Below are 26,599 nucleotides of genomic sequence, written 5' to 3' on the forward strand. Positions count from 1 at the left end.
CTTTTTAATTTTTCATATTTATTTCCTATCTTATTCATAGCCTTTTCCTTTTTTGTTTTCTTTAGGTCACGAGCAGTTGTCCAAGCATTTCACTACATATCATACTGTGTATGACTGTGTACGTGACAAATAAAAATTTGAATTTGAATTTAGCCCTAAATAAATAAAACTGAACTGAATATATTACTGCTAAATAAAGCTGGTGTTGCAAAGAAGAGTCCTGATCTATAGCGTCGTATGTGCGATTTTCATATGATGAATATATGAGAGAAATGATAAGAATAGAAAGACTGAGATAAGATTCTGTAAGCCTCTGTTTGCTGGCATTCTGGTCACAGCTTGAGTAACTGTAGGTTAATCAGCTGAGACAAAGCGAAGTTGGAGTTGGTGTTCCCAGGCTGCACGTAAAACTAATTCTACAGAGCAGAGAGAAGGCTAGTGCGAATCCACACTTCTAACAGCTTTAGTTTTTTATTACACCCGCAGAAACATATCAATAATTCCACTACAGCGAGCATCTCCGCCATTTGATTGTTTGATGAATGCATCAGAGCATTCTCTATTGCCTGAGCGCGAGGCTCAGCTCTAAAAAGCAACACTCATTATTTGTATATAAGCACAGAGAAGTCACGCAGACTGCTACGTTGCTGTGGGAAAACAAATTACATGATCGGATGGAAAAAATTCCCCATATGCAACGATATCTTGGCAAGCCTCCACTTTCCAACATATCCCCTCTCGCCTGGAGCGTTTTGAAAGATTCCCCATCAGGGGATTCATATTCACATCTGTAATTCTGTCTCGAACATACAGTTCTGACAAGTCCTTTTGTTGTTGTAAAACGATTAAATAAAATTAAAGTACAAAGCTGGCGATAGCATCGGCGGTTTACAGTGTGTATGTGTAATGAAATTTCTTCTCCCAGAGAATCGATGAGGCCCATTCCCCTGGTGGACTGTGTAATTACAAAACCCTCATTAGATTATGAAACTATACAGCATATGGTGAGAGGAGGAGATCGCTTTGATGTGCTCTTGTAATGACTGCAGCAAGAAAAAAAATAGAAGAAGGAGAGAGAATTGCCTGCCTTTTGCTTCATGCGAATCTCTTGAAAGAAATCAAAGCTTTGAAAGTGAGGTTTTCTGTTTTGTGCAGTCCCAGCTCACCCCACCCCACTCATGCTCCTCTGAACTGACTCAGATGCCAACCACTGGCAGCCAAGGATTGACCCAGGAAATTTCAAACTGCTTTGACATGCCGAGGCCGCTGGTGTCACGGCCTTTTGATTCACAGAGGCCGTTTGTCATTTTGCCAAAAAAAAAACAAAAACGTGAATGCCTTTGGTGATGAAGAATGAGGCTTGATGTTTGAAGGAAGCACTCAGTTGCTCGTAGAACATGAGAAAGTCGCTGTGGGCGGCACTTGTCTTCTGTTCTTGGCGCTACACATTTCACAGACTCTGTTTGGAAAGGGATAGCAGGCTGGGAAGCAGTCATTGAGTGTAACTGTGTTTGACAGCCAGAGACAACAGCAAGCAAGCACAGAACATGTTGAAAAATGAAAATCGAGGTCCATTTAGGAACCTGAAAAAACAAGCTCCATCTCTTTTTTTTTCTTTTCGTTTTTTCTCAAATGTCTCTAAGCAGCTGTACCCCCCGGAGCTTTATGGCCCTGTCAGTAACGTAAAAAAACAAAAACCTTTCCAGTAATCTAGTGCAGTGTGTCTTGACCTGCTGGGCTGTGGCTAGTGGGTCCCTTTATGACAAAGGGATGAAGTTTTTTAATAAGTGTGCTTCCCAGAGCAGTGCAAGCTAATTTCTCACTGGGGTCCTCGACTAACAGACAGCAGAATTCAGCATGATACTCAAAAAGTAGTTGGTGTCTTAAAACATTTTTATCATTTAGGAGGACTTTGACAGTTTAGGTGCAGAATCTTTCTAAACATATTGTTTGCCCGTCATTGGGGGATACACAGGCTACGCTTCCTCTGCAAACAATCCTATGTAATCATCCATCACAGCAAGACGGTAACACAACCAACTTTATTCTCTCGAGGTTCATTGCTGTTGTTACTGTCACATCTTTCCTCTTAAAATGACTCAAACTAACGTACATGGAAGTGCAAATGTCCTTTCTTTTCCATAAACTGACACTTACAAAGAGAATTTTGCAAACAGACTATATGTATGCAAGAACATGTCAAGCATCATAACATGAAATTTTTAACAAGGCAAGACAGAAATTAATTTTTTAAAATCTATTTTTTAAATGCATACATGCATAAAACAGTCAATTTCAAAGAGTTCTATTTTTTGTTAATACACCCTTAATTGTGTATTTAATACACAATTGAAAAACTAGCTTACAAATAATGACATTAAACCCTGCTTTTATTTTGTTTTCTATTTTTTTTGGGGGGGGGGGGTTTGCAGTTTTCTAAATGCCTGCGTGGATAATGGAGTGGCACGTGGTGCTGTTTGCAGAAAGGCAGAGACGATAGTTATAATTTATTTTAAATCTTTAGATTTCACTGGGCAAGCACTGCTGTCCTTGCTTGCTCTGATTGAATGAACACCACTGGTGCAATAGCTCACCCTTTTTGAGGGTCTGATATTGGGTTGGGATAGCAACTCAATATCAGACCCTCAATATTAGATTTCTAATTGAACTAAACTTACAGAGTTCATGGTCTCGGTTACTTTTTCTCCTTTGCTTCCTTTTCCTCTGTTCTTGATTCCAGTGACTAGACCACCAAATTATACACTTTTCTTTCTGTCTGAAATTTTTCTTCATTACTGGTGTCTTAATTGCCATCCTTAATGTTATCATTATTATTATTATTATTATTATTATTATTATTATTATTATTATTATTATTATTGAAGAAGATGGAAAAAGAATAACTAAATAAACTTTGTTACTACCCAGGGTTTATTTTTTGGGGCGGGGCTTCATGTGGATACTTTTAAGCACTGATGTTAGGGGTGCAGTTGCTTTGACAGGTCTTTTACATACAGTTTATGTTATTTATTTGAGATGAGTATATTATATATGAATAACAAACACACTAATTGCAACTCACACAATATCTTTACATTATTATATTGTATCATCTGGCTGTAGAAACTCTAGCTGGCACAACATGACCTAACGGCGTATTATTTTTAACAGTTAATTGTCCTTGTGCTTTGCTTGTCACTCGGCTGGTTGTGTAACATGATTAGAATTGTAACACCAAAACAATGAACCGGAAGATGCAAAAACTCATTGTAAAGCTGAAAGAAACTGAATAACTGTTCAAAGTGTTTAGTTGGTTTAACTGTAGTGACAACCTTTCCATTGCAGTTATATATTAGTGGTATATTTTTCATTAAAACAGCTTTAAATTAGAATCCAACTTGGGTGTCTACAGCAGGGGAAACAACCTGATGGCTCTTGTGTCTCTTGTCTCAATAGAAAATTGCTGCTAAAAAAAAAAAAAAAAAAAAAAAAAAAAGAAAATTGCTGCTAAAACACAGTGTGTCGCTGTGATGAAACATCCATATGTGATTTTAGAACATTTTCAAGAGGAGCAAGTTGCACCAATTCACCCTCAGAGGACAAACACACAAATAGAGTCATTATTCACAAGATTGTTTCATTTTACAAAGCAGAAAGATTATACTCAGAATGGATCAACATGATAATAACAGATGGCATTCTTGTTGTGGAAGGCAAGGTGAGATTAAAAAGAAAGACGGAGTAAGCAGGAGTAATACTGTGGCAGAGCTGCGCATTTCAAAATAAGCGACCACTTTTCCTGCTGATTTACATCAAAAAACGACTCATCTGTCTACACTCTGTGATTTTCTCAAATGTGATGGCAGGAGTCATGGCAGGCCTTTTTCAGATGTGCTGAAAACTAACTTTGGGTATTGATTTGATAACTTCAACACCCCTCTGAGGCGATGCGTTTTTAAAGGACCATTGACACTACATGGAAGCTTAAATGACAGCAGAGCGACTGATTAAGCTCGACTTGAACTGTGTTCTCCACAGAGATGTTCCAATTTAGGGAGATGTCTATTTACAGATATTTTAGGATGTGACAGAGAAAGTCTTATCTAAGAAGCTTTTACAATCAATGTAATACAGCTAGATTCACAATTTGTTGTACAAAGAGACACTTTTCATAGTTTTGGCCCTGTAAACTACCACAGTGGATTTTAAATCAATCAGTATGGAATGGAAGTGCAGACTTCCAGGTTTGATAAATACATTATTGCAGTGTTTATGTGCATTAACCATTTTTAAGAGGCTCAAAAGTAACTGGACAACTGAATGACTAGCAGTTGCATAGACATACGAGGCCTGTTCCCTTTTAATTTAATGACAAATAAAGCAGGAGTAATAAAGTTTATTCAAAGCATTGAATTTGTATTTTATAGCTTTTCACTGTAATTTTAAATATGACATCCATGCAAGTGAGAAGGGCCATCATCAGGCTGGAAAGAGGGATAGTAACAATCTGCTTCTATCATTAAAAGAAGTAATGCACCGGCCTACTAATGACTGAATTACTTCCATGGTTGAGAAAAAGAACTCAACTTCTAAACAAGTCATGAACACTGCCAGAGAGGTAAGCGTGTTATTGTCAAAGTCTACAATCATGAGATCAAATCATGGAAAAGGAGAGGAACAGTTCATGATCCAAAGCAAACCACATTATATGTCTAGCATGGTGGAGGCAGTGTTATTGCATAAGAAGAACAGGATCACTAGTGTTTATTGTTGATGTGACTGCTGACAGAAGTAGCAGGATAAAATCTCCAATTCTGCTCAAACTCAGAAATTAGATGTTCTGTCAATGTCTCAGTCTCAACAAATGCAAAGAGACCCACAAACAAGCAGCAACACAAGGTGGCTGTAGTAAAGACCTGGCAGAGCATCTCGATTTTGGAAATGCAGCATTCGGTCATGTCCATGGGGTCTGATTGAAAAGATATTCATCCAAGTATTTAAAACAGTCCTTACACTGAAACTCATGGTAGTCTGTCCAATTATTTTTGAGCCTCTGAAAATGGTGAACTTTGTATAAAAATGACAGTTATTCCTGAACAGTAAATGTAACAATTTTTGTTGTTGTTGTTGATCATTTGTTTTAAAATCCACTGCCCATCCTGTGCAAATCAATTCTGTCAACAGTCCCAGAGCAGCTGAATCAGCCAAAACAGCTGCAACACAATTTGAATATAATAAACATTATGAAAGCAGAAGTGTTGTACTGGATTAGATTTATATTAAAAAGTGTAGAAAGTGCTTTGAGTTTAAGGCTAAAATAAACTGCAAAATTCCAGCGAGCTAGTTCAGGCAGGCAACGAGAGCTGTGCTTCGTCATGAACACTAACATGCCTCATCTTCCAAACACCACCTCCCAGCTTTGGTGTTCGAGTTGAGCTGCAGAATCTCCAATCACGTGTCAATTCCACTGCTTCTTTTTTTTTCTCAACCCCACCGCCACCCCAACATCCACCTGTGCTCAGAGTCGGTTTTTTGTTGGGGGCAAGGGAAGGGCGACCAGACAGGAGGAGCTCCAGAGTTGTTGCTACTATAGGAAAATGCTGCCACCGCAAACAGGGAAGACGATGCAGATAAGAGGAGAAAGAGACCTTCCTACACTTCTCTAAATGTATCTGTTATGCTAGGAGATTTTATTATTATTATTATTATTATTATTATTATTATTTGCAAAAAATAAATTATAGATGACCTGGAATTGTCAGCGAGAAGAGTGTGGCGTTATCCTTAAATCCTTATCCTTATTATTATTTTAATATTGATTATTATTATTATTATTATTATTATTATTATTATTATTATTATTATTATATTTCACTTTCACACAAGTGTTGTGAGACTTCATGTTATCTTTCATATCAAAACAATTATAAAAAAAAACAACTTACAGAACATATTTAGTTTTGTCCGATTTCCCTGTGGCTCCTCTGTTTCCCTCCGATTGCTGGTGTAAGATTAAAGAAACATTAATACAATGAAAGGAGGCTAACAGTCAGAATTCTGGCTGTGTGGCTACTCTTAAATATATCTAATTTTACAAATTACAAGTGAAATGTGTTGCGTAAATTACTTGCAGCCTCATCAGGAGGTTGTAGACTGTTCTGGGCATATACATTTGCACTTTAAAATGACCCCTAGCACTGCAGCTGTATTTTAAAAGTGTGGTTTGGGAAGCAGAGCAGGTTGTCTCCTACTGTACTCCTCCAGTCTGCATGTTAAAGCATCCTTGGGCAGGATACCAAACCTCAACTTCTTCCCAATGCATGTATCCGTGTGTGAGTGCATGAATGTTTCTTATGCTTGCACAGAGTGCTTGATTGGCTTGAATGAGGCTTGTAATGAACAGTGCTTTGAGTGCTCAGTTAGAGCAGAAAAGTGCTATAGAACTACCAGTTCACTTACTCGAGGCAAAGTGGAGCACTAAGCTAAATGTTGTTGCAAGCATGGCAGTTATAACACTAACGTAAGTTTCACATGTGCCCTGCAGTACCGAACTTTTTTAGGCAGAGCTGCGTGTGAAAACGCAAATGTCCAACACATGGTGTTAAACCGACAGCTTACTCTTACAGTCTGTGTTATGTCCGGTTGTGCAAATGTTAGAATAGCATAGACAGTTATCTGTTAGGTAGGCTTCATCTGTCTGTGCTGCTTCCTGTGCACTCTATCCAGGAAGCTCCCTCAGCTAAAGCAGAGTACTTCTAGTAGTATGTGTGTGAATGTAAGAAAGGACATCTGTGAGTGGTCTACTTCCCCTGACATTATCATGAGTGCAAACGCCATTTTACCATTTTAATTTAGAAGCTGAAAGAAGAGTCTGCAGGAATTTCCACACAAAGATTCTGCACTTCAGCTAGAGTGGTTTCACTGCAGTCTGCAAAGATAGTGAGTGTCTGCACCGAATTCCACTTTTCCACAGCAAACAGTTGTTAAAACATTTCATCTCTAGACACAAATGGTAACATCATGGTGACACTAGAAGAAAAATCTTTAAAGGTACGTGAAAAATTATTTTTTATGTAGGTTGTTTAACAGAAATGAGAATTTTGTAATCATAAATATACACTGATCATGTAATCTGGTCTTCCAACCAACTGATGCATTCTCATAAATTTAAAAACATAGAAGTAGCTGCCAGGTCATGGAGGCTGCCATGTTGAATATAGTAGCCAGGATGAGCATTTCCATTCTGCATAATCATGTTTTATGTACATGTTAAGAAACCAGTCACACGCAGTACATAAATAATTAACTGGTAAAGTGTATTTAGTGTACCTTATATGTTAGTTTTAATTCTGAGGTCACAAAAAGTTATTTCAAACTATATATGACCATTCAACATCTATCTATCGAGCTAAAGTTGGAACCCTCCCATTTCAGGACAGCTGACAACCAGCTGGCTAAACAACAACATCTGGTTATAAGCTAATATTATGCCAGCTAATGTTATGCCTCCGATAAACAGTTTGATTCTAATATCATATTAATTTATTAACTAAGAGTCCAACCTTGTTAAATCCACTTCAAAGAAAGTTGCCAGCTAACAGCAAACAACACCAGCAAAGTTCAGGCTATCACCAACAATTCACCTCACTGTCATCTGACAGACGTTTGCTTTACGGACTCATCTACATAGGCCATCAGGAGGCCATCAGTCCAATAGATGTGGACAGATCCTGACAGGTGAAGTAAACAGCAGACTCAGTCTAGGCTGTCATGAACCCAAGTTGTTTCATCCTACAGCGGCCACTGTTGCTCGGATTGTGCATTTGAATAAGTAGGGGTAAGAAAACAGAATTGAGTTGACTGCAATCTGCAATTACTGACCTCTACTGGTGACATTTAACACACTTTACCTTTAACATTTTCTGGGATCCACGAATGTTTGTATGAAATTCTGTGCCTGTTTATTCAGAAGAGATAGGGACACAGTTTTAGAAAACATCATATAAAAAAAAATCATAAAATCTCCAAAGTCCAGAAAGGGGACTGCCATGTTTAAGGAGCTGCCATAACACCAGGTGCCCCTCATGATCCAACCCCAAAGAGCTTTGTGTCTCTTCCCAGAGACCTGATAGGTGAATGTGTAAGCCACTACACTGTGGAGCCTTTCAGTCACTGTCACATACAGATGGTTCAAAGACACGTGGCTTTAGTTACACAACCATAGTTTATTACTGATGTCATCACTTACACAGACAACGGAAGTGTCAGCGATACCTACTAAAAGGTGATCAGAAAATCATACTTGAGTAACTAGTTGAAAACAGCTTCAGGACCGCTGCTGCTGTCAGATGCTGTTTAATTTACACTAAGCTCTTGTCAAAAATTCAAACTCCCGAGCCATATTCCAAAAAAGATTAATAATACTAATAATAATAATGATAATAATAAACAATATATTTTAAACTGATAAAAGTGGCTTGAAATGACAGGATGATTTTCAGAGGACCTTCAGACCACACATGGTTTCCTCTTGCTGTCTGGTAACAGCTGGTAGGTTTCACCAGTTGGTGCCATTTTTTTTTTAAAGTGCTGGTTTCATGTAACATGTCCTTGTTTTAGCGTTTGGGTTGAATTCCTCTTGATTGTGGCTGTGTATCTCTATGAAAACCACCCCATTTAAATATATTTAACCCATATTAAACTTTTCAAAGTACACTCTGTTAGAGAAGAAAGCCACGATGCATTTTGTGTTCGATATTTGCAATGCTTATACGACATACTGACCTGCTGTTCACCCTGGACAACATGTGATGCAAAAAAAACCTGTGAACGAGGTATTACTCTATAAATAACATATAGGCAAAGTTCACCGTTGTATTCTACTACAAGCAGCACAATGTCAGATTAAATCCTGTTGTCCGGTAAGGCTAGTCATACGGAGTCCTTTGAAAAGGAACGCTGAATGATCAGTACTTTTAATGGGATCTGCTCCTCTTTTTGATGTCCATAGAGTTCAGGAAGAAGCATTCAAAGTTTTCCAAAGTTTAACTGCACTCCAGAAGAAAGGATGTCTCTATTTACAGAAAGGTCCTTTGCATTACTCTCTTCTCCTTTGATGATCCCGCGGGCCAGAACTGTTGGTTCAACCTAAATCAGAAGAGAAACCTAATGAAACAAAGTCAGAGCCAGGACAGCTGCAGGATCATCAAAACATCACCTATGAAAGAGTTACAGAACATAACATTATTTTTTATATATATATAGACATACAGTATATAACTGTCTGAGGTCACAAGAAGAAAAAAAATGGAACTGCACAGAACTGAAAAGCATAGCCACCAGTTATAAAACTAAACTTTATCAACCGAACGCTCCCGCCTACGCTGATTGACATGTCAAAGATGTTGGCAAAGCAACAACAGAATCAGATGCATTATTCAAATCTCGAAGCCCTGATTTTTCATTCTTGCTGCTTACTTTTGATGTTTGACACTGTGAGGAAACAGATTTCATCTTCACAAGAAAAATGTTTAAAATGGTCTGAAAGCCCCACAAGAACATCGCTGTGTAGGTTGATTCTGTTCATCTGGAGAAATGCTACGTCCAGATGCATCAAGACATTGCTGTGTAGCTATGACATAACCTGTTATATGACTTATAGGACTAGAACCCTGGCACATTCAGCACCATCCAAGTAACAGCCTCCATGGTGGAAGTGCCAAAAATTGTAGTACCTACATTGGCCACTTGAGGCAGGCTCTAAAAATGACCCAATCATCATGATTGCTGAACTTGCTAAATGGACACAAGCAAAACATTTTTTTCAAACCTGACAGAAGCTGCTTTTTAACATAGCAACAAAACAGAGAGAAAGCACGAAGCTTAACAAGCAAGCACAATGCAAACTGCATCTAGACTCAAGAGCAGCAGGGCTGTGTTCTCTATGACGAATCATGCTTCTCCGTCTGGCAATCTGATGGACGAGTCTGGGTTTGGTGGTTGCCAGTCGAATGACCGTTGTGTGACTGCATTGTGCCAAGTGTAAAGTTTGGTGGAGGGGGATTATGGTGTGGGGTTGTTTTTCAGGAGTTGGGCTCGGCCCTTTAGTTCCAGTGAAACAAACTCCTAATGCTTCAGGAACAGTTTGGGGATGGCCCCTTCCTGTTCCAACATGACTGTGCACCAGTGCACAAAACAATGTCTCCATAAACACATGGATAATCCAGGGGTCTGTACAATTAAGGTTGCAACAAGAGACATAAAAGGTGAAAAAAGAATTAAACTAACGGTAAATATTGTTTATCAGCATGATGTTATGTCCTTTTGAAATGGCCATCGAAAGGCAAATGTGGATGGACATGTGCTCAAGTGAATTGGGTGGATACCAGTGGCTGAAGCACCTAGTAACTCTTACCACCAAAGTAGATACCCTCAGAAAGAAATCATGCCTGGTTTTCAAAGTAAGAATGGTAACAGTAGCTTTCCACTGCTTCAGAGAGTGGGATTGTTTCTTCTAGACTGGAAAGTTGTTGATGCTAATCTTTGCCATGTGCTAACCGTCTAGCTGGGTTTCTGCAAGAAAACTTGTGAGACTCAGTGACTGAGATCAGCAAGGTCGGGCGAAACATTGCAGCTGAATAATATGGCGACATCCCGTTGCTATAGCTCTAATTGTGTGTCACAGACAGAATAGGTGCAAAGGATTAGGTAGCCGCTCTCCACTTCTGTAAAAACACAGTGTGTGAGACAGAAAGGAGTGGGGAGTTTATCTTCCACCTCCAGCTAGAGAACACAGTCACATTTAATTGCATTCACCTATAGCAATGGATGATTCCGCTTAAGGTAATTAATTAGTGGGCATAAGTGGACAGATATCAGCTAAACAGGTAAAATGCTTTAAGTATTTACATTTTCTTTTAGTCCTGTTTCCTTTATTAACTTCTTTGTTAGTTTTTTTAGCTTTTTTTTTTTGTGTAATTAGTTTAAAAATAGGCCAATAAAATGCTTAACAGTAGCCTTATATTAAAAATTAGAAATTATCTTTAAAATATTACCACTGCTTAGGCTGAGCAGTAGTCAAACAATAATAATGCAATCATGTGATAGCTATCTACTATCTAACTGTTAACTGGGGAGTGTCGGACCATCTATAAATGAATTATATTAAGTCTATCTAGTGCTTAGGTCACAGGTTTGGAGCTTATTCCACATGCTATAGCGCAAGAGGTGGGTCAAAACGACCCCAACCTCTCACATCCACATCTAAAGCTAATTCACAGCCAACAATTAACCCAACAAGTATTTCTATGGACTTTTTTCAAGGCTTTTTGTCAATTTTTGTCAAACTCCGCTTCAGGTCCCAAAGTCAAATGAACACTGTAGCATCACTGAGAGTTAAAAACTGTCTAAATTCTTTCATCCGTAATAAAATGATCAGCGTTGCTGCTTTACCAGGTGTAACAATTAAGTTTAACATCCAGAGTTAGAAGTTAGCAGGAAGTTAGCTCGCTAGTTTCCACCTAAACATGACATAGCATGTTCTGACGGAGAGATTTCTGAAAAATTCAATCGTACAGCTCTGCTACGTGAAGACAGAAAACTAAACAGCAGTGACATTTCTAGGTTTACTGAAGTCGGGCTAGCTGGTATATAATGATGTGTTACATGGTGGCTAGCTACCATGTACAGCTACATAATTACATGGTAAGGTTTTGAAAACTGAGCTTTAAAATGAACAGTGGTAATAAAAAGCGAGAGAGGCCGGCAGTGATCACTGAATGTTTTTAGGGGCTTGTTCAGATTGAATAGATTAAGAAAGAAAACATTAAAAATGTTAAAAGCACAACAGCCTTAATAAACGCAGAGTAATTTGGACTCGGAAGCAGGGTTCATGCTTCATCACTTAAAGTTGACCTTGAAGACCGTGATGGATGTAAGGTAAAATTTAGTAGTAGTTTTGCCTAACATGACTCCCTTCTACACCCCTCAGAATTTATTCAAAATTTTTCAGGCTATCATGTTTACATACAGAATGACAGGCATGCAAATCCTACCAAAAACATAACCTCCTTGGTGGAGGTAATAACATTTGGTCTAAAATCCCTTTACCTACTTGTGCTATGAAATGTGAAAACTCTTTAAATTATTCCTGTACAATAAATGAGCATAAGGTCTGTGTGCTTTTTACAGTTGCTTTTTATGCATTTACTATATAACGAAAGATTAAACTGGTAGGACTAAAAAACTGGTCTGTATAGAGCCAGAGATTTTCAAGGCTATATGAGAGCTACAATATAATCACCACAACATTCAAACTGAGTGTAGTGCACACTGGACCAAGTTGGCTGGTATTCCCCTTTCATGAAGAAGAGCAAGCATTTAACATAACATTAGATATAGTGGTGGTGTAGTGGGCAGTATGGTGGTTAGCACTGTTGCAGCAAGAAGGTCCTGAGTTCAATTCCACCATCAGGCCGGGGTCTATCTGTGTGGAGTTTGCATGTTCTCCCCGTGTTTGCGTGGGTTCCCTCCGGGTACTCCGGCTTCCTCCCACCATCCAAAGACATGCAGTTTGTGGGGATAGGTTAATTGATTAATCCAAATTGCCCATAGGAGTGAATGTGAGTGTGAATGGTTGTCTGTCTCTGTGTGTTAGCCCTGCGACAGACTGGTGACCTGCGCAGGGTGTACCCCGCCTCTTGCCCTATGACAGCTGGGATAGGCTCCAGCAACCCTGAGAAGCGGATGGATGGATGGATGGATGAGATGTAGTGTTATATAAAAATACTGGATACTTGCTGCAGTTGTTAGTAGCAGTTGGCAGCCACTTCTGCCAGTGGTTCAAAACTCTGTGCAGCAACTCCTGCTGATGTGAAACACATCTGGAGCTCTTTCAGATTAGTCTTCTTCCTGTTCCTAAAAACTAACAGCCTTTTGTATCTGCATAAATTGTTATCACAGTGCTGTACATACAGTGCAACATGAGGAAATAAGATGCTGGTGGGTTGTTTCCGAGTTCTCCGCTGTGACATACTGCAAAGACCTCCATTCTCCTTGAGATTAAATTGCCTGTCATGAAGCTCGGCAGCTGACTGGCAGCTCCTCTGCTCCTCTAAAAGTACATTCTGGAAAAGACTCGAGGAGCCTAGCATAACAACCTTCATAACGACGTCCCCTATCAATTCCAACCGCCTGTCAGGCGCCACGTAGGTTTGACGAACTGAAGGAAGCCATTGGCGGACTTGTAAGGCCCCCATTATTGATGCTGAACTTCTGACAGGAAACAGACAGCTCTGACAGCCTGGTTAGATTAATTCACAAATGGTCTGTTTGATGAAGAATTGGGCAGAGCAGCATGGCGATGCATAGTTTTATTTTAATCATCCACAATTATGCAGGAAAGGAAAACAATCCAAGAACCATCAGGCCACCACTTGACAAGAAAACCAGCATAATCACATCAAGCAGAGAGTGAAGAGTTTCCATAAGTTCAGGTGGTTGCACCACTTTGCTGGTTGCTGAACAAGCTTGAGATAAATTCTTCCCTCTTTTTTATAGAGCCATTTATATTCAGGGCTGTCATTGTGATTAATGTGGTACTAATTTGAGAATAATTTCAGGCTGAAATGACAAAGAGCAAAGTCATTTCTTGTCAGGAGAGAAACTGTCTTCAGAGATGGATCTACGCTGCGTTTCAACTCAGGAGGTGGATCATTACCAGGATTCGAGTGTCTCAAACACCGCCGAAAATACTAAGAGGAAAAACCAAGTCTTCCCTGAGTATTGTGTTAATTTAATTGGTGGCTGGCAAGTGCTAATTTAACTGGCAAAAGCTTCATTTCTATTCAGCTCATGAAGAAAGGCTGGCTCAAAGTCTTAACACAGCAGGTACAGGGCTCATGTTTGTGTCATTTAGCTGTGTAATTGGAACACTGCAGTGTCCTTTCCTGCAATATGTTTTGTGTTCTAACTACCATGACCGGGCTTTTCGCAGGATGGCCATTTTAAAGATGAACAGGGAGTGATTTTAATGTGTGAATCAGCCTGTAAAATCAGCAGAAACTGAAAGTGGTGGCACCACAGAGCCACCTTTCTCCAAATTAAGTTTCACGCTCTGGACTATTGGGCAATTTCTGCCACAAATCAAAACTCGTAGTCACTGTTCTTCTGGGAAATTTATAGGTGTGGTGCTAGTCTGCGTTTATTTAAATGGTAGAAGCATAGCAGATTAGTATCAAGGATGTAGCAGGGTGGGAGAAGAAGAAAACTTTCAGTATTCACTTTTCAAGGCGTTAATGACATTCAAACCAGGATTGCAACACAGGTAAGGAAAAAACAGGCTCTTATCAGGGGGGGAGGATTGTACCTCAGGGTGGGCTCCGTTTGTATCCAACTCTGTGCAGCTGATGTCTTTAAAAATTTTGTTGTCCTCTTAAAAATTTACATTTAAATTTTGAAGCAGCAATATTTAAAAAACAAAAAAGGGTTAGGGTGGCTTGCATTTTCAGCCACAGCTGGAAAAAAAGTCACATAGTTAAAAGTGTTAGAGCACAGAAATGATGAGCTCTTTTCAAAACAGTGTTTGCAGCTAACCAAAGATCAGTGAGTGAAAACAAGTATTGATCTGCAGCTCAGCTCTCACAGTTACATTGTTTGCTTTGTAGTTATTGGTCCCGCTAGTTATTATTATCATTCCTTACAAAATGATGTAGCTCAGGGTTTTAAGATTTCAAGGACTCGGGGTGACGTTCATGACTGTCATAGCAATTTTTCACGCTCTGAAATGTAATGGCTCTGAAATCTAAGCAGGCTGTGCCTCGAAGTTTCACTTAAAAAAAACATCACTTTATCTCAGTGGCAGCATAGCAATGGAAATATCAGCATATCAGTTAGTTTTAGGCATTCCTGTTTATTACGTTTGCTAAATTCAAACAAAACAAGCTATTGATCCAGTACTGAAGACACGATTCACTGTGTTTTACTCTTTAACATAGTCAGATCCACAGGCAAAAACAAATAGGCTCAAGCACTCTGACAATATTATGGTATATGCCTGGTATATCAGGATATTTAGAAATCCCCAAATCATTTGAAATACCATCAAAACTACAGACCCTCTGCTTTCTATTAAGGTCATGTGATGTATTGTAGTGTAGTCTACTTCAAAGCATGCAGCTTTTTAGCACCAGCAGCTGAGACAGAAAGATGGTGACTGTGAGAGACCGAGGGCAATGCTGAGTGATCAGTTTAAAGAAATGTCTCTGCCTCTCTCTGTATGGGAGCATTAGTTATTTCCTGATGATAAAGGTGAGCTAGCTGATATATTCCCACTTTTAATTTCTTCCAATTAAAAGAGCAGTTTAGTGCCATGAGATTCTCCCAGAAGAATGCAAGGCAAAGGGCGCTTTTATTATACCAGAAAAAGCTCTTTCCAGTGCAAATGACTATGTCGAGTCATGAAAAAGAAAGTTTTCACATGACTGTGTGCAGTCCTGTAAAAAACTAAGTCCTCCCTATCATTTAGCAGCTTGTAGAACCACCTTTAGCAGTAATAGCTTGAAGTAACTGTTTCCTGTATGGTTTCATCAGCCTCTCACATCATTGTGGGAGGCTCTTCTTTACAATGTTGCTTCATTTCATTGAGGTTTGCATCCATTCATTTATGTACAACTCTCTGAAGGTTCCACCACAGCATTTCAGTCAGTTTTAGCCAAGCTTTACTCACATTTTGCTCTAAAATATTTTGGTATACAGAGCAGTACATGGCCCATTAAATCACAGCAAGCTGTCCAAGACAACGAGCACAAATCATAACCCCGCCACCACCGTGCTCGATAGTTCATATGAGGTGTTTGTGCTGATATGTAGTGTTTGGTTTAAACCAGATGTGCCGCTGTGCATTATGGGCAAACAGCTGCACTTTGGTCTCGTCTGTTCAAAGGACATTGATGCAGAGGTCTTGTGGTTTGTTCAAACATAAGCTGTGCTGCCATGTTCTTTTTAGAGACAAGAGGCTTTCTCCTGGCAACACTTCCAAACAAGCCATGCTCATTAAGTCTTTTCCTAATTGTACTGTCATTAAATAAACCTTTAATATGCTAACTCAGAGTCTGAGATGTTGCTGTTTCTCTAAACACTGCACAGTCTGACCTTGGTGTGAATTTGCTGGTGTGTCCACTCCTCGGACGATTGGAGCAACAAGGTACCAAATATGGTTCTGTTATAGAGGTCCTCACACTTGCAGATGATCAATTAATCAAGTGCATTTAATTAACATCACCTGGCTGGTACTTGTACTCTTAATTCCTATGGAAGCAGTAAAGGTGGACTTTTCCCCCCCCCAACTTTATCAAATCCTTCAGGTAACATGGCACTATTCTCCATACGCACATCCACTGAACAACAGAGCAAAGAGATGGTGTCCTACTTCTACCCTGAGCTGAAAGTAATGTAGTCTATACCTTAAGAAGAGAAGTGAATTACCATTAACTCAATCCATAAATGAGTGATCATAAGCAGACGGATGATAGATGAACAAATAAAGGAGTCTAAAAGTACTGTACAATAACATTTGCCTGGGCATATCCTAGGAGCAATCCAGAGGGTGTTTATTTCTCTTTCTTTTACTTTCTCTGCCATTTTTCTACAATAACTTACAATCAGTGTCATTTGGTAGATTACATGACAAAAGTCCTACAACGACTTCAAGAACAAAACACAAATCTCCCAGAGTAATGATTCTCCTCAGCGTGAGATGCTGTAGACTTTTTCATCTGTTCAAATTGAATCGTGAATCGAGTATGTGGAGGATGAGCAGAGGTTTAAAAATATAAAATTATAAGAGAACTATAAACAGTGTAATAAAAAAGCGCCACTAGCCCACATTAGAGTTTTTGTTCCCTCTCATCCCTGCGGTATAACGCATCGCAGACAGCGCAGGTTACTGCTGTCACCTTTGAGGATGTCTGTGTTTATCTGTATAAAAGATACAGTTTAAACTGTTACCTCTTGCTGCCATTTGGGGCTCTAAATGTGCAAAAGTCATTGTTGCGTCTCAGCATATTTACATGTCAGACACTGTTTTTCTTGCTGAGACGTGCTCCAAACCGACTCTATTCCCCACTGGGTTCCGAGCTTTGTGGTAGCCCGTCGCTGCATGGTTTATATTTTGAACTCTCGAGGTGCTTCTGGGGTGCATTCGATGCATTTATGATACAACTATACAGGTCAGAATAGCTGAGTTCCTAGTTTATGTTGTGCTGTTTTCCCGAAAAGCTAAGCAAAGGTGAAGAAGAAAGCGTGACCCCCCCGCTGCTTTAAGCAGCCTGCAGAAAGATCTGAAACTTAAGAAACTTGTTTCTCTGACTGAGTTCAAAGGTGTGCAAGATAAATCCGCTGGGAAATGCTGATGCTTTGAACAGGTTGTTGTTGTGTGTTTGGATCATAAACCTCTTCTCATTCAACTCTCTAGTGTGGTTACGTTACTGGGAGAGATGTACTTAATAATATAATTTGACTATAACGTAAAAATGAGCCATCTTTGAAAATTCTTTATGTTCAAAATGAAAGTGAGGATTCTAATGAATTGAGACAAGTAAATGTTTGAAACTTCAAATATAATAAGGAGAACAATAACAGATTTATCACCTGGACGCCGCTGTGAAGCATCTGACGTTACCAAAGCTGGTCTCTGTCAGCAGAAATCTGTCAAACAACAAAAGAAAATACAGTCACCACGTGATAATTACCTCAATCTGTTCCCAGATATCACTCATCTCAGAAGCCTGGACCACTAAAAGCAAAAAATGATTACAAAGATGTATGTATATATATAATATAAAATAATCCCATTTTGAGGTCTCGACAAATCCCTTAATCAATAGCCCCAGGCTCCAGGCTCCCGGCTCCCGGCAGGTGTGGTGCAGGCAGTTTAAATAATTAAGTACATGGAGAGAGGCAGAACTGAAGTCTACGGGTCATCATAACACAGTGAAGGATACGGGCATCACGTTACAACGTTAAAAGCAGGTAATTGGAGTGAGTAATTGGCCAGTTTGGGTGCTTGAAGTGGCCTGAAAGTGCTAAGGAGACATGGCAGCCCATTGATTACAGGCCCCAGGGGGTCCAAGCACCGACTGCAAACATCAGTTTTTAGGTAAAGGCAGAAGAGACAACGGTAATAGAAGCCGCAGCCTGTTGACCTTGTAGAGCTGAAGTGGGTTAGGTCAGATTCAACAGGTTTGGATGTGGCACCAGTGAAGACTTGTGGGTTAACCTTACCTTAGTGGTTTTGATCTTGTTTCCTGTAGCACAGCTCCAACCTTTCAGATCAGGAAGAACTTTGCATTCCTCCCCATCAAGGCACGGATGCATCTGACACCACCACTTCTGTTCCACTATTGACGCTAACAAAAAGACATAAAGGTCAAAGAACAAATAGGTGGAAATATCTTTGTTCACAGTATTATGGTTAGGAAATACTGATAAAGGACTAGACTGTCGTGCTTATTTCTTTTTTTCCACTTTTGAATGATAAAGTTGGTTTAGCTGCTAATCCAGAGCTCATTTCACATTTCACTGACATTGTGTCCCTGCAGATTTGCTAACTTAGCATACTGTTTTAAAAAAGAGTAGTTAATATATTTATAGATGGATATAATCAACAATCCCACTAAAAGTCAAACACAAACAGGTAACAAATAACCAGGAACAAGATGGCTGTAAAGGATTATGGTAAATGGCCTGTATTTATATAGCGCTTTACTAGTCCCTAAGGACCCCAAAGCACTTTACATATCCAGTCATTCACCCATTCATTCACACACTGGTGATGGCAGCTACATGTAGCCACAGCCACCCTGGGGCGCACTGACAGAGGCGAGGCTGCCGGACACTGGCGCCACCGGGCCCTCTGACCACCACCAGTAGGCAACGGGTGAAGTGTCCTGCCCAAGGACACAACGACCAAGACTGTCCAAGCCGGGGCTCGAACCGGCAACCTTCCAATTACAAGACGAACTCCCAACTCTTGAGCCACGATCGCCCCATAACGAGTGTATTATGAGTGTAAGGCAAACTCTTCTCTTAATTTATTTTGCATTTATAAAGATTTGCCACTGCACACACTCTTCAGATGTTCATGGTTGGTTATCTTTCTGTTGACAAAGACCTCAGCCACACACAGACCTGTTGGGCCATTTGTCAACCACTAGCAGTGGTTGTTAAATGTTGATTAGTCAGACAGTTGGTTTAACATGTCAAAATAAGGTAAAAAAAAATGCTTGTAATAAATCCTCGGCAGACCCGACCACATTTCCATCATTTTCAGCGTACTTTATTATTATTTCACACACTCAGCTGCAGCTCTCCCGCTGCCAGCTGCACACATCACCCACAACAACCACACACTCAGGACCCAGTACTATTTATGCAGGGCGGTGTGACGAGCTGCATCGGCTTCTCCTGCAGCCGTGTCACAAACATGTCTGCCACAATGTACTCAAAAACCTAAAGTAGGTGATTCTTTGTTGAATATTGCTAACTAATAAAGAAGAAAACCATGTTTACCATCACACATTTAGAATTCATAAATGTTTTGTTTTTATATTAAAAGTCATTTGCATTTTATTTTGCAATTTCATTTCGACACCATTTTTGTTTAGGTCTCAAGAACATTTCCACACAACGTTATGAGCCTGAGATGAAGGTTCCCATCGGATATAAATCAAATCATCATACCTGTCTCTCAGCAAGCCATGTCACCTTCCGACAGCTGTCTTAAATGATGTAAGATTTGCTTTTTGACTGGCAACACTCACCTCTATTTCAGGTATTCAAACAATCTTGTGACAAATCTGATCCACGTGTAAGGGTGGGACGGGAACTACGAACAGATGTGACTTCAGTCATGTAAATGGAAATCACTGAGTTGCATTGAGAACACCAACTCATCTGCCTCTGCAACAGTGAGCATTAAACCGCTAATGCTGCGATCTACAAGACATTATTTAAATTTGGCTTATTACAGAGGTCATTATCCACGTTCCACAACCCCCTTCACTGCTGTTAGTGTACTTCCTAATGAAGAGAATGGGTATTATAATCCACATATACCGCTGGAGCCTCACTCCATTAAATTGCAGAGAATGGAGAAGTTATGACATGAGGGAATCAATTTGAATTACACAGCTGGGGTTATGGCAGCAGTGTGGTGTAAAAAGTGCATCAGGTCAACTACAAGCAGATGGTGGTTGTGTAACAGCAGCTATTAAAAAGCCACAAAGGTTTCTCATGAAATGAAATGGGAGTATTGATGAACAAACATACCAAAAGTGTATGGGATACATCTCACTTAACAGGTAATGATGCCGTGAAGGCACGAGGGCAGCTCAGAGTGAAAACATCTGGGAAAAAGAATTAAAGTTATGCTTTATTTTTCCTTGATTGTTTTAGTGTAGCCATAAAAATGCCTTTGAATCAATGCACTGACCTTGGGTTTATACTCATAAATGATCACACTGGAGACACGCAGATCTGACTTCAAATCCTTTAATTTTCACAAAAATCGAGTGCACCTTATAATCCGGTGCGTCTTTTGTAGGAATTCTGGATGTGATTACTGATCTCGAACTGCTTTTATGATGTACACGGCGCTCAAAATCTGTCAAAAAATGTTTTAGTATGACTTTGGTAAGATACGAAGCTGCACCGCTTGATGGATTGTCGGAGCACTACGGCTACCATAGTCAGGAGCCTCGCGGAGTAATCTGGGTCCAAAACTGGCAACACAGTGAACACCAGCAAGCACTGCAGACACTGCAAAGCCTTGATAATTGCCCATTATCAGATTATCAAGGCAAAGATGTAAAAGCCTGTTTTGTTAAGTGGCTATACAACAATATGGTAGTACAAAATCCATTCAGTAAAGTTTTCGGGTATCTTCTGTAGCTGCCTCTCTAAAATTACACCTTCAGATCTCTTCAAGTTTTCTCAGATGTCTGCAGGTTCATTTATCTTCATATAAAGTGGAGATTGTCTCACACTGAGTGCAGCTAAAGGTAATCCCTGGTTGAGGAAGAAAGAATAATTAAAAGGTTAAGTGCTGATCATTCTTCTCTGAGATCACCCATGGAGCTTTAAACTGAGGCCAGTGGCTCACAGCTCTAATTTGCAGAAAATGTCAATACTAAAATGTCAAGGAATAGGTCAAACACGACTGGGTCCAGAGTTTAGCCAGAAATCCGTGCTTTTCAAACCAAAGAGAAGCAGCCACTTCAGCTGACACATTAGCATGCTAAGAGACCTTCTGGGTCATCGACTTTACAGTCTGCATTGGACAGCGTCACATTCATTTATCAGTCACTTTAAAAACCCTTCAGGAGAGTCTCTGCAAAGCCCTGGGGCTTCATCAGGACACCTCAAACTGTGAGAATATTTCAATGAGTTTTAATTACAGGTTCATTGTGTATTCCACAGGATGTATCAAGCACAGAAGCAGTTACAAAGTGTTTTGAGGATTTTGAGCTTTAGTTGAATAAAATAAGTCATAACTATGCCATCTTAGGCGTTGGGAAGCTGATATAACTGTGTGTCTGTTTTCTTCATTTTATAAATGGACTACAAAAACAGAACAATGTCTAAAACGTATTGAAAAAAGGGGATATGTGTTGGTTCATTTCTCTGTGCTGTGACTGATAAGAAATTGTACTCTTTTAGCATATTCCTTCAATAGTAGACTTGGTACTGTATGTACTGGCATTTATCACTGACCTCAGCAAGTCTCCCTCAAAATCTGTGGGATGGAGTATCAGCAAAAAAAAAAAAGGTGAACACTGCCAATGAAATATTCGGTTACTGGAACATACCATCTACGCACGATGGGGCAGCTCTGGTGGTGCCTGCCACTTGTCCGGGAAAGCAGGAGCACTTCACAGTTTGCGACCGCTCCTCAATTTTGTTCTTGTTGCAGCAGCGGTGCAACGCCACCACCTCGCAGGTGCCAGTTCGAACATGGTGGGCTGCTGGGGAAATGATAGAAAAAGTCAGTGCTCATTGAATGATTCACTGTAGTTTGAACACTCATTTGAAGCTGCACTACTGGCCTTGGATTGAATCCCAAGATAATATCTCTCTTTGGTCTTTCATCTGTGGGAACGATTAGCCTGAAAGCAAAAAGGCCACTAATTTCCTTAAAAGAGCTCATTTATCACAGGCTTCTCTCGTTATGTGAACAGTACCAGTCTATAAATTTGTATGATTCACAAGTGACAGCTTTAACAAGAAGCAAAGGCCAACATATGCTATATAATTTGCATATCATATAGTGACCCCAGATTCAGCTTTCTAAGGCAGGCTTTCTGCTTTGTGAAGTAGCCCTAATGTGTTAGGCTCCAGTTAAACAGTTACATTTCAACTCATATATCTATATATATATATATATATATATTACTATCAAATATATAGGATTTAAGATCTTAGAAGACCACTAAAATTGTTATTGTTCTCCTTACTGCTGTGTTTTTCAGATTGGCTAATCAGCAGGGTATTAGCTGGTTAGCTGACCTGTATGTAGATTTGGCTGTTGCTTCTTCTATTCACTCAACCAGTTTCTAGGAAAAAGTATTTTAATGAGGTGGCATCTTTCTTTGGTGTCAGTTTTTCAACAGCTCTGAGTGAATCACTGGCAGCCCCGGTGTCTGGTTTAGTAGAGAAGGGGATTGTTAACTTGCTAGCATTTATCAAATATCCTAGCTTGGCAGGGGCTGACGTGGTGGCTATACTAGACGTGTTTCCCTATTGTCAGGGTAGACTATAGTACCGCCTGCTTCTGCACCTGTTGTACAGGTACTAACTGAGAACAGGCCGATGACACGCCCCCACTTTGACTCACTTTCTGCAGTCTTCACTTGGCTATGGCTAATGCTAGGTTGATGTTGTCTAGCATGCTTCCAGCTGAAGAGGGAGGAGTGTGATAGGGATTTCCAGTTTAAGAAAGAGTTGGAGTTGCAGAGGTGAAGTTGAAATAACGGCACCTGGAACCCCAGCAATGTTCTTTGTGTGGCTCCCGCTGCTCTGCAGTCTAAGCTGGCATTTGATATCACTCTCAATTTTTTGTGACACTAAAATGGATACTTTGCACTTTAAATCCAATGAACAAATAGGTACAGGTACTGCCCTGGCTGCAGGATGTGTGGGCCAAGAAATTTGTTCAGCCCTATCAGCTGAGGATACTTTTAACAATAAAAACTTAAAAAGTGCCATCCTGTTAGTCTGTGAACTTGTCCAAGAAGCAGGCAGCACTTTCTGGGCCTAAGGAGGACATCAAAGCCAGGCCTGTCTTGATTTTGCAAGGTAGAAGGGTATTGTTTTCGATTGGTGGGTTGTAAGGCTGCTGGCTTTAATGCAAAAGGTGTCGTGACTACAACAATCTGCCATACTCGCTTCTGAGTTCACCGGGACCCACAAAGCTTCCGAGTATGATCAGCCCACAGAATAGTGTGCCAGTTGCACAGGTAAGAAGAGTAAATGTCTCTATGTCCAACCCTAAGACACAGAGAAAGGATTTCTTTTGTTTTAAGGCTGAATGTGAACAATATCAATGAAAACAGTCAGTTTCAGCTCAATTTCTTTTTTACACAACTTGTACATAAATCATCAAATTATCTTTTACAGGTAAAATGCAGAAGGCTGCACTTTTATACAGAGCATGAGGCATATGTCGTGTAATACATACAAATGACTGATAATAATTGTGTATATCTGAGAAGTTTTCCATGTGGGAAAGTCACTCAATATGTTATGATTATGAAACACTAAAAAAAAATAGCCTTTGTTTTGTTTTCATGAAAAGTCCTTAGATAGCCCTGATGGTCAGAGTCCCTTTAAGATCATTACTTACTTAAGTTTGGCTCTGAAGTCTGATTGCTGAAACTGTAATCCAGCTCTTTACAGAGGATAATATGGTGACCAGTCAGCCTCTGGCATCATTTGCACAATAAATATAATCGTAAATATGTCTATGTAAAAATAGAAAATGGCACTGTGTATATGAAGAATTACTCAAGTATGATGCTGTTCTAGATTTATCCCAGCAAGCAGCATTCTGTCGAAACAAAAAGCAAACAAACAAACAAACAAAATCAGGTCTGTGAAGGCGAAAGTGCAGCGCTGCAGTATGTGGAGCCAATTTCCAGATCACGCTCTATTGTCTGAATTATTTAGAGCCTGAGCTGCTCCATCCTCTTTTAATTGCATGTGACATTTTCATGAGGTGTCCTTCTGCTGAGATACACACTGCTGCCGCTGCGGTAAACAGTAAATCTGAAACGACTGCATGAAACTGGTCCTAACAGTCTGTACTCGAGCAACTCAACTAAGCCTGGTTAATTTCATTTTCACTTCAGCGTGTTACGTCTGTGGACAGCAACAGTTTGGCTGCTGTAACAAGCAGCTCTAAAGGCGATGGAATCAGCTGCTTTTCTGAGACCGAATGATATTAAATCTGACAACACGCAACACAAAAGCATCTGTTATCTTATTTGAGTTCAGAAAATATGACTTTTACTGAGGCTCTGATATTTGCTGCTCCATGTTTTTGGTTATCTAATCTCTACGAAGTGATAGGATCAAATATTTCACACATATTATACATGTTATCATCGGGCAAAAAAACCCACAATACTTAAAATACAAAAAGCAAAGAAACAACAACACAGGAAGAGCAAGGGGACGTCCTGTTTTTGATTATGCGTGTCTGCTCTATCCTCACCATCCTTTCTCAAATCACCAGGTAGGTAGCCATCCAAAAGTAGCGGGATGCTTACTGCAAATAAGAAAAAAAGATATGAAAGACAAACACACAGTAAGCTGAGCTGCTTTAGGTCTTTGTGCTGCCAGCAGCTTCATACTGAGAAGCAATGGTGTTTCTGACTGGATTTAGAGTTCTTTTTGGATGCCTGCTCAGCGCACACTGCCAGCAGATACAGAGAAAGCATTTCACTCAGGAATCATTCAGTCCTCCTCACACAAAGTCCATCTTTTAGCCTGTTGTGCTCCGCTTTGACAGAGAGGATCCCTCTGGCTCCGGATACACCACAGCTGCTGCTGCCGTGGTTATGTTTTTAGATTCGTCCTTCAAAATTTTATAGCACCAGCATGATGCCATGAAATTTAAATAACAGGATGCAGGGACTCCCTGATGGCTAAGCATGTCATGTAACTGCATCGTCCCCAGTCTGACTCTGGCTGGGGACTTTTGTTGCTTGTTGTAGCCTTTTCTCTTGTCCTATATGTCCTGTCTGCATCTCAACTGTGGTTCTATCCAAAAATGGCAAAAATGAAAACAGCCATGCATGAAAAACTAGACAAGCCTTTTTGAGATGGACGCTGGAAACTATAAATACTTATGAGTGAGTACTCATAAGTACTTATAGAGTAGGTAGTACTTCTTCTGTGAAGACATTAGTGGCATGTGATACTGCATATTTTGGTATCAGTCAAATACCGAGTATATACTGTGATACTGATACTGACTCTTATCCTCTAAAGGCAGCGTATGCAGGGGAGAGTAGCACATTTTTCATTTCCAAACAACAACAATAATTTAACATAATTCATTTGGCTACATCCTGAACTTGGGGAACAGAAACAAAGTATTGATCCTGTCACACTAGTATCAATGTGATACCAATACCAGCCTTGATATCAATACCTCGATCAATCTGCCCGCTTCTAGCAGACACATTGTTGGAATTGAGATAAGTGAGAGACGCAAGAGAATGTTGGTGTTCCAATTACAGCATAAAGAGAAATAAAGTTAGGTTATACTAACAGCAGGAATATTTCCAGGTTTTTTAAGTTATGGCGAGCAAGGTAAGACCAAGAATGAGGAGGCTTTGGACCAAACCACACCAAACTGTCTATTTTAATGCTTATAGTTTAGTAAAATGTGAAATAGTCACCCACAAAACATGCTCTGTTTCTTTGTGTTCATTGTCACAATTGGTCCAGTTTGTTTGGTTCAGACCCAGTGGGAATTACAACATTGCAAACATAAAAACAGCTATAAACTAAGAAAATCACTGCATTTCAACCAAATCCCTGATCTTTTGTTTTTGTTTACATAATGAAGTCATTTTTAATGCCTAAATCTAAGCAGCTGATACATTTTGAATAAACAGCATATTTTAAAAAAAAAATGACAGCTAAAAATCTGTGATGTGTTTTAGTTGAATTGAGATGATTCTCTGGCAACTGCAACTCCAATCGCCAAAGTGGAAAATATTCTTTTTTTTTCAACATGAAGTACTACAAACGAGCTGGGGCTGGATTGTGTTCTGGGATGCGAAACTAATTCAGGACAAGACAATAAAAATCGTGTCCAGAATGATGAACCAATAGATAAGAGCCTGCATTGTCTATAATTCAGATAATACCTTATAATTACTGTATATTATTTAACCACTGTAAAGATCGAACCAACACATCGTCACGATGTACACTTGAGGACTGTTTATTGAAGCATCGCACGTTTTTATGGTTCGGCACCACACACACACACACACACACACACACACACACACACACACACACACACACACAC

The 26,599-nt window shown here is 39.8% G+C and overlaps 1 protein-coding gene across 1 annotated transcript in view; it reads right to left on the minus strand.

The window, feature by feature from the left end:
• Nucleotides 1-8,480: 8,480 nt before the first annotated feature.
• The window catches only part of tafa2 (TAFA chemokine like family member 2), an 84,202-nt gene continuing 66,083 nt past the window's right edge, over nucleotides 8,481-26,599 (minus strand). The window contains exons 3-6 of the mRNA XM_005733091.1: nucleotides 21,864-22,016; nucleotides 18,280-18,404; nucleotides 17,647-17,703; nucleotides 8,481-9,147 (exon numbers count right to left, since the gene is read on the minus strand). Coding sequence (XP_005733148.1) covers nucleotides 17,674-17,703; nucleotides 18,280-18,404; nucleotides 21,864-22,016 — 308 coding nt within the window. The 3' untranslated portion in view covers nucleotides 8,481-9,147; nucleotides 17,647-17,673. The remainder of the gene's footprint in view (nucleotides 9,148-17,646; nucleotides 17,704-18,279; nucleotides 18,405-21,863; nucleotides 22,017-26,599) is intronic.

This window comes from Pundamilia nyererei, unplaced genomic scaffold (genome assembly GCF_000239375.1).
Source record: "Pundamilia nyererei isolate P.nyererei 1_Seehausen unplaced genomic scaffold, PunNye1.0 scaffold00050, whole genome shotgun sequence".
NCBI classification, from domain to species: Eukaryota; Metazoa; Chordata; class Actinopteri; order Cichliformes; family Cichlidae; genus Pundamilia; species Pundamilia nyererei.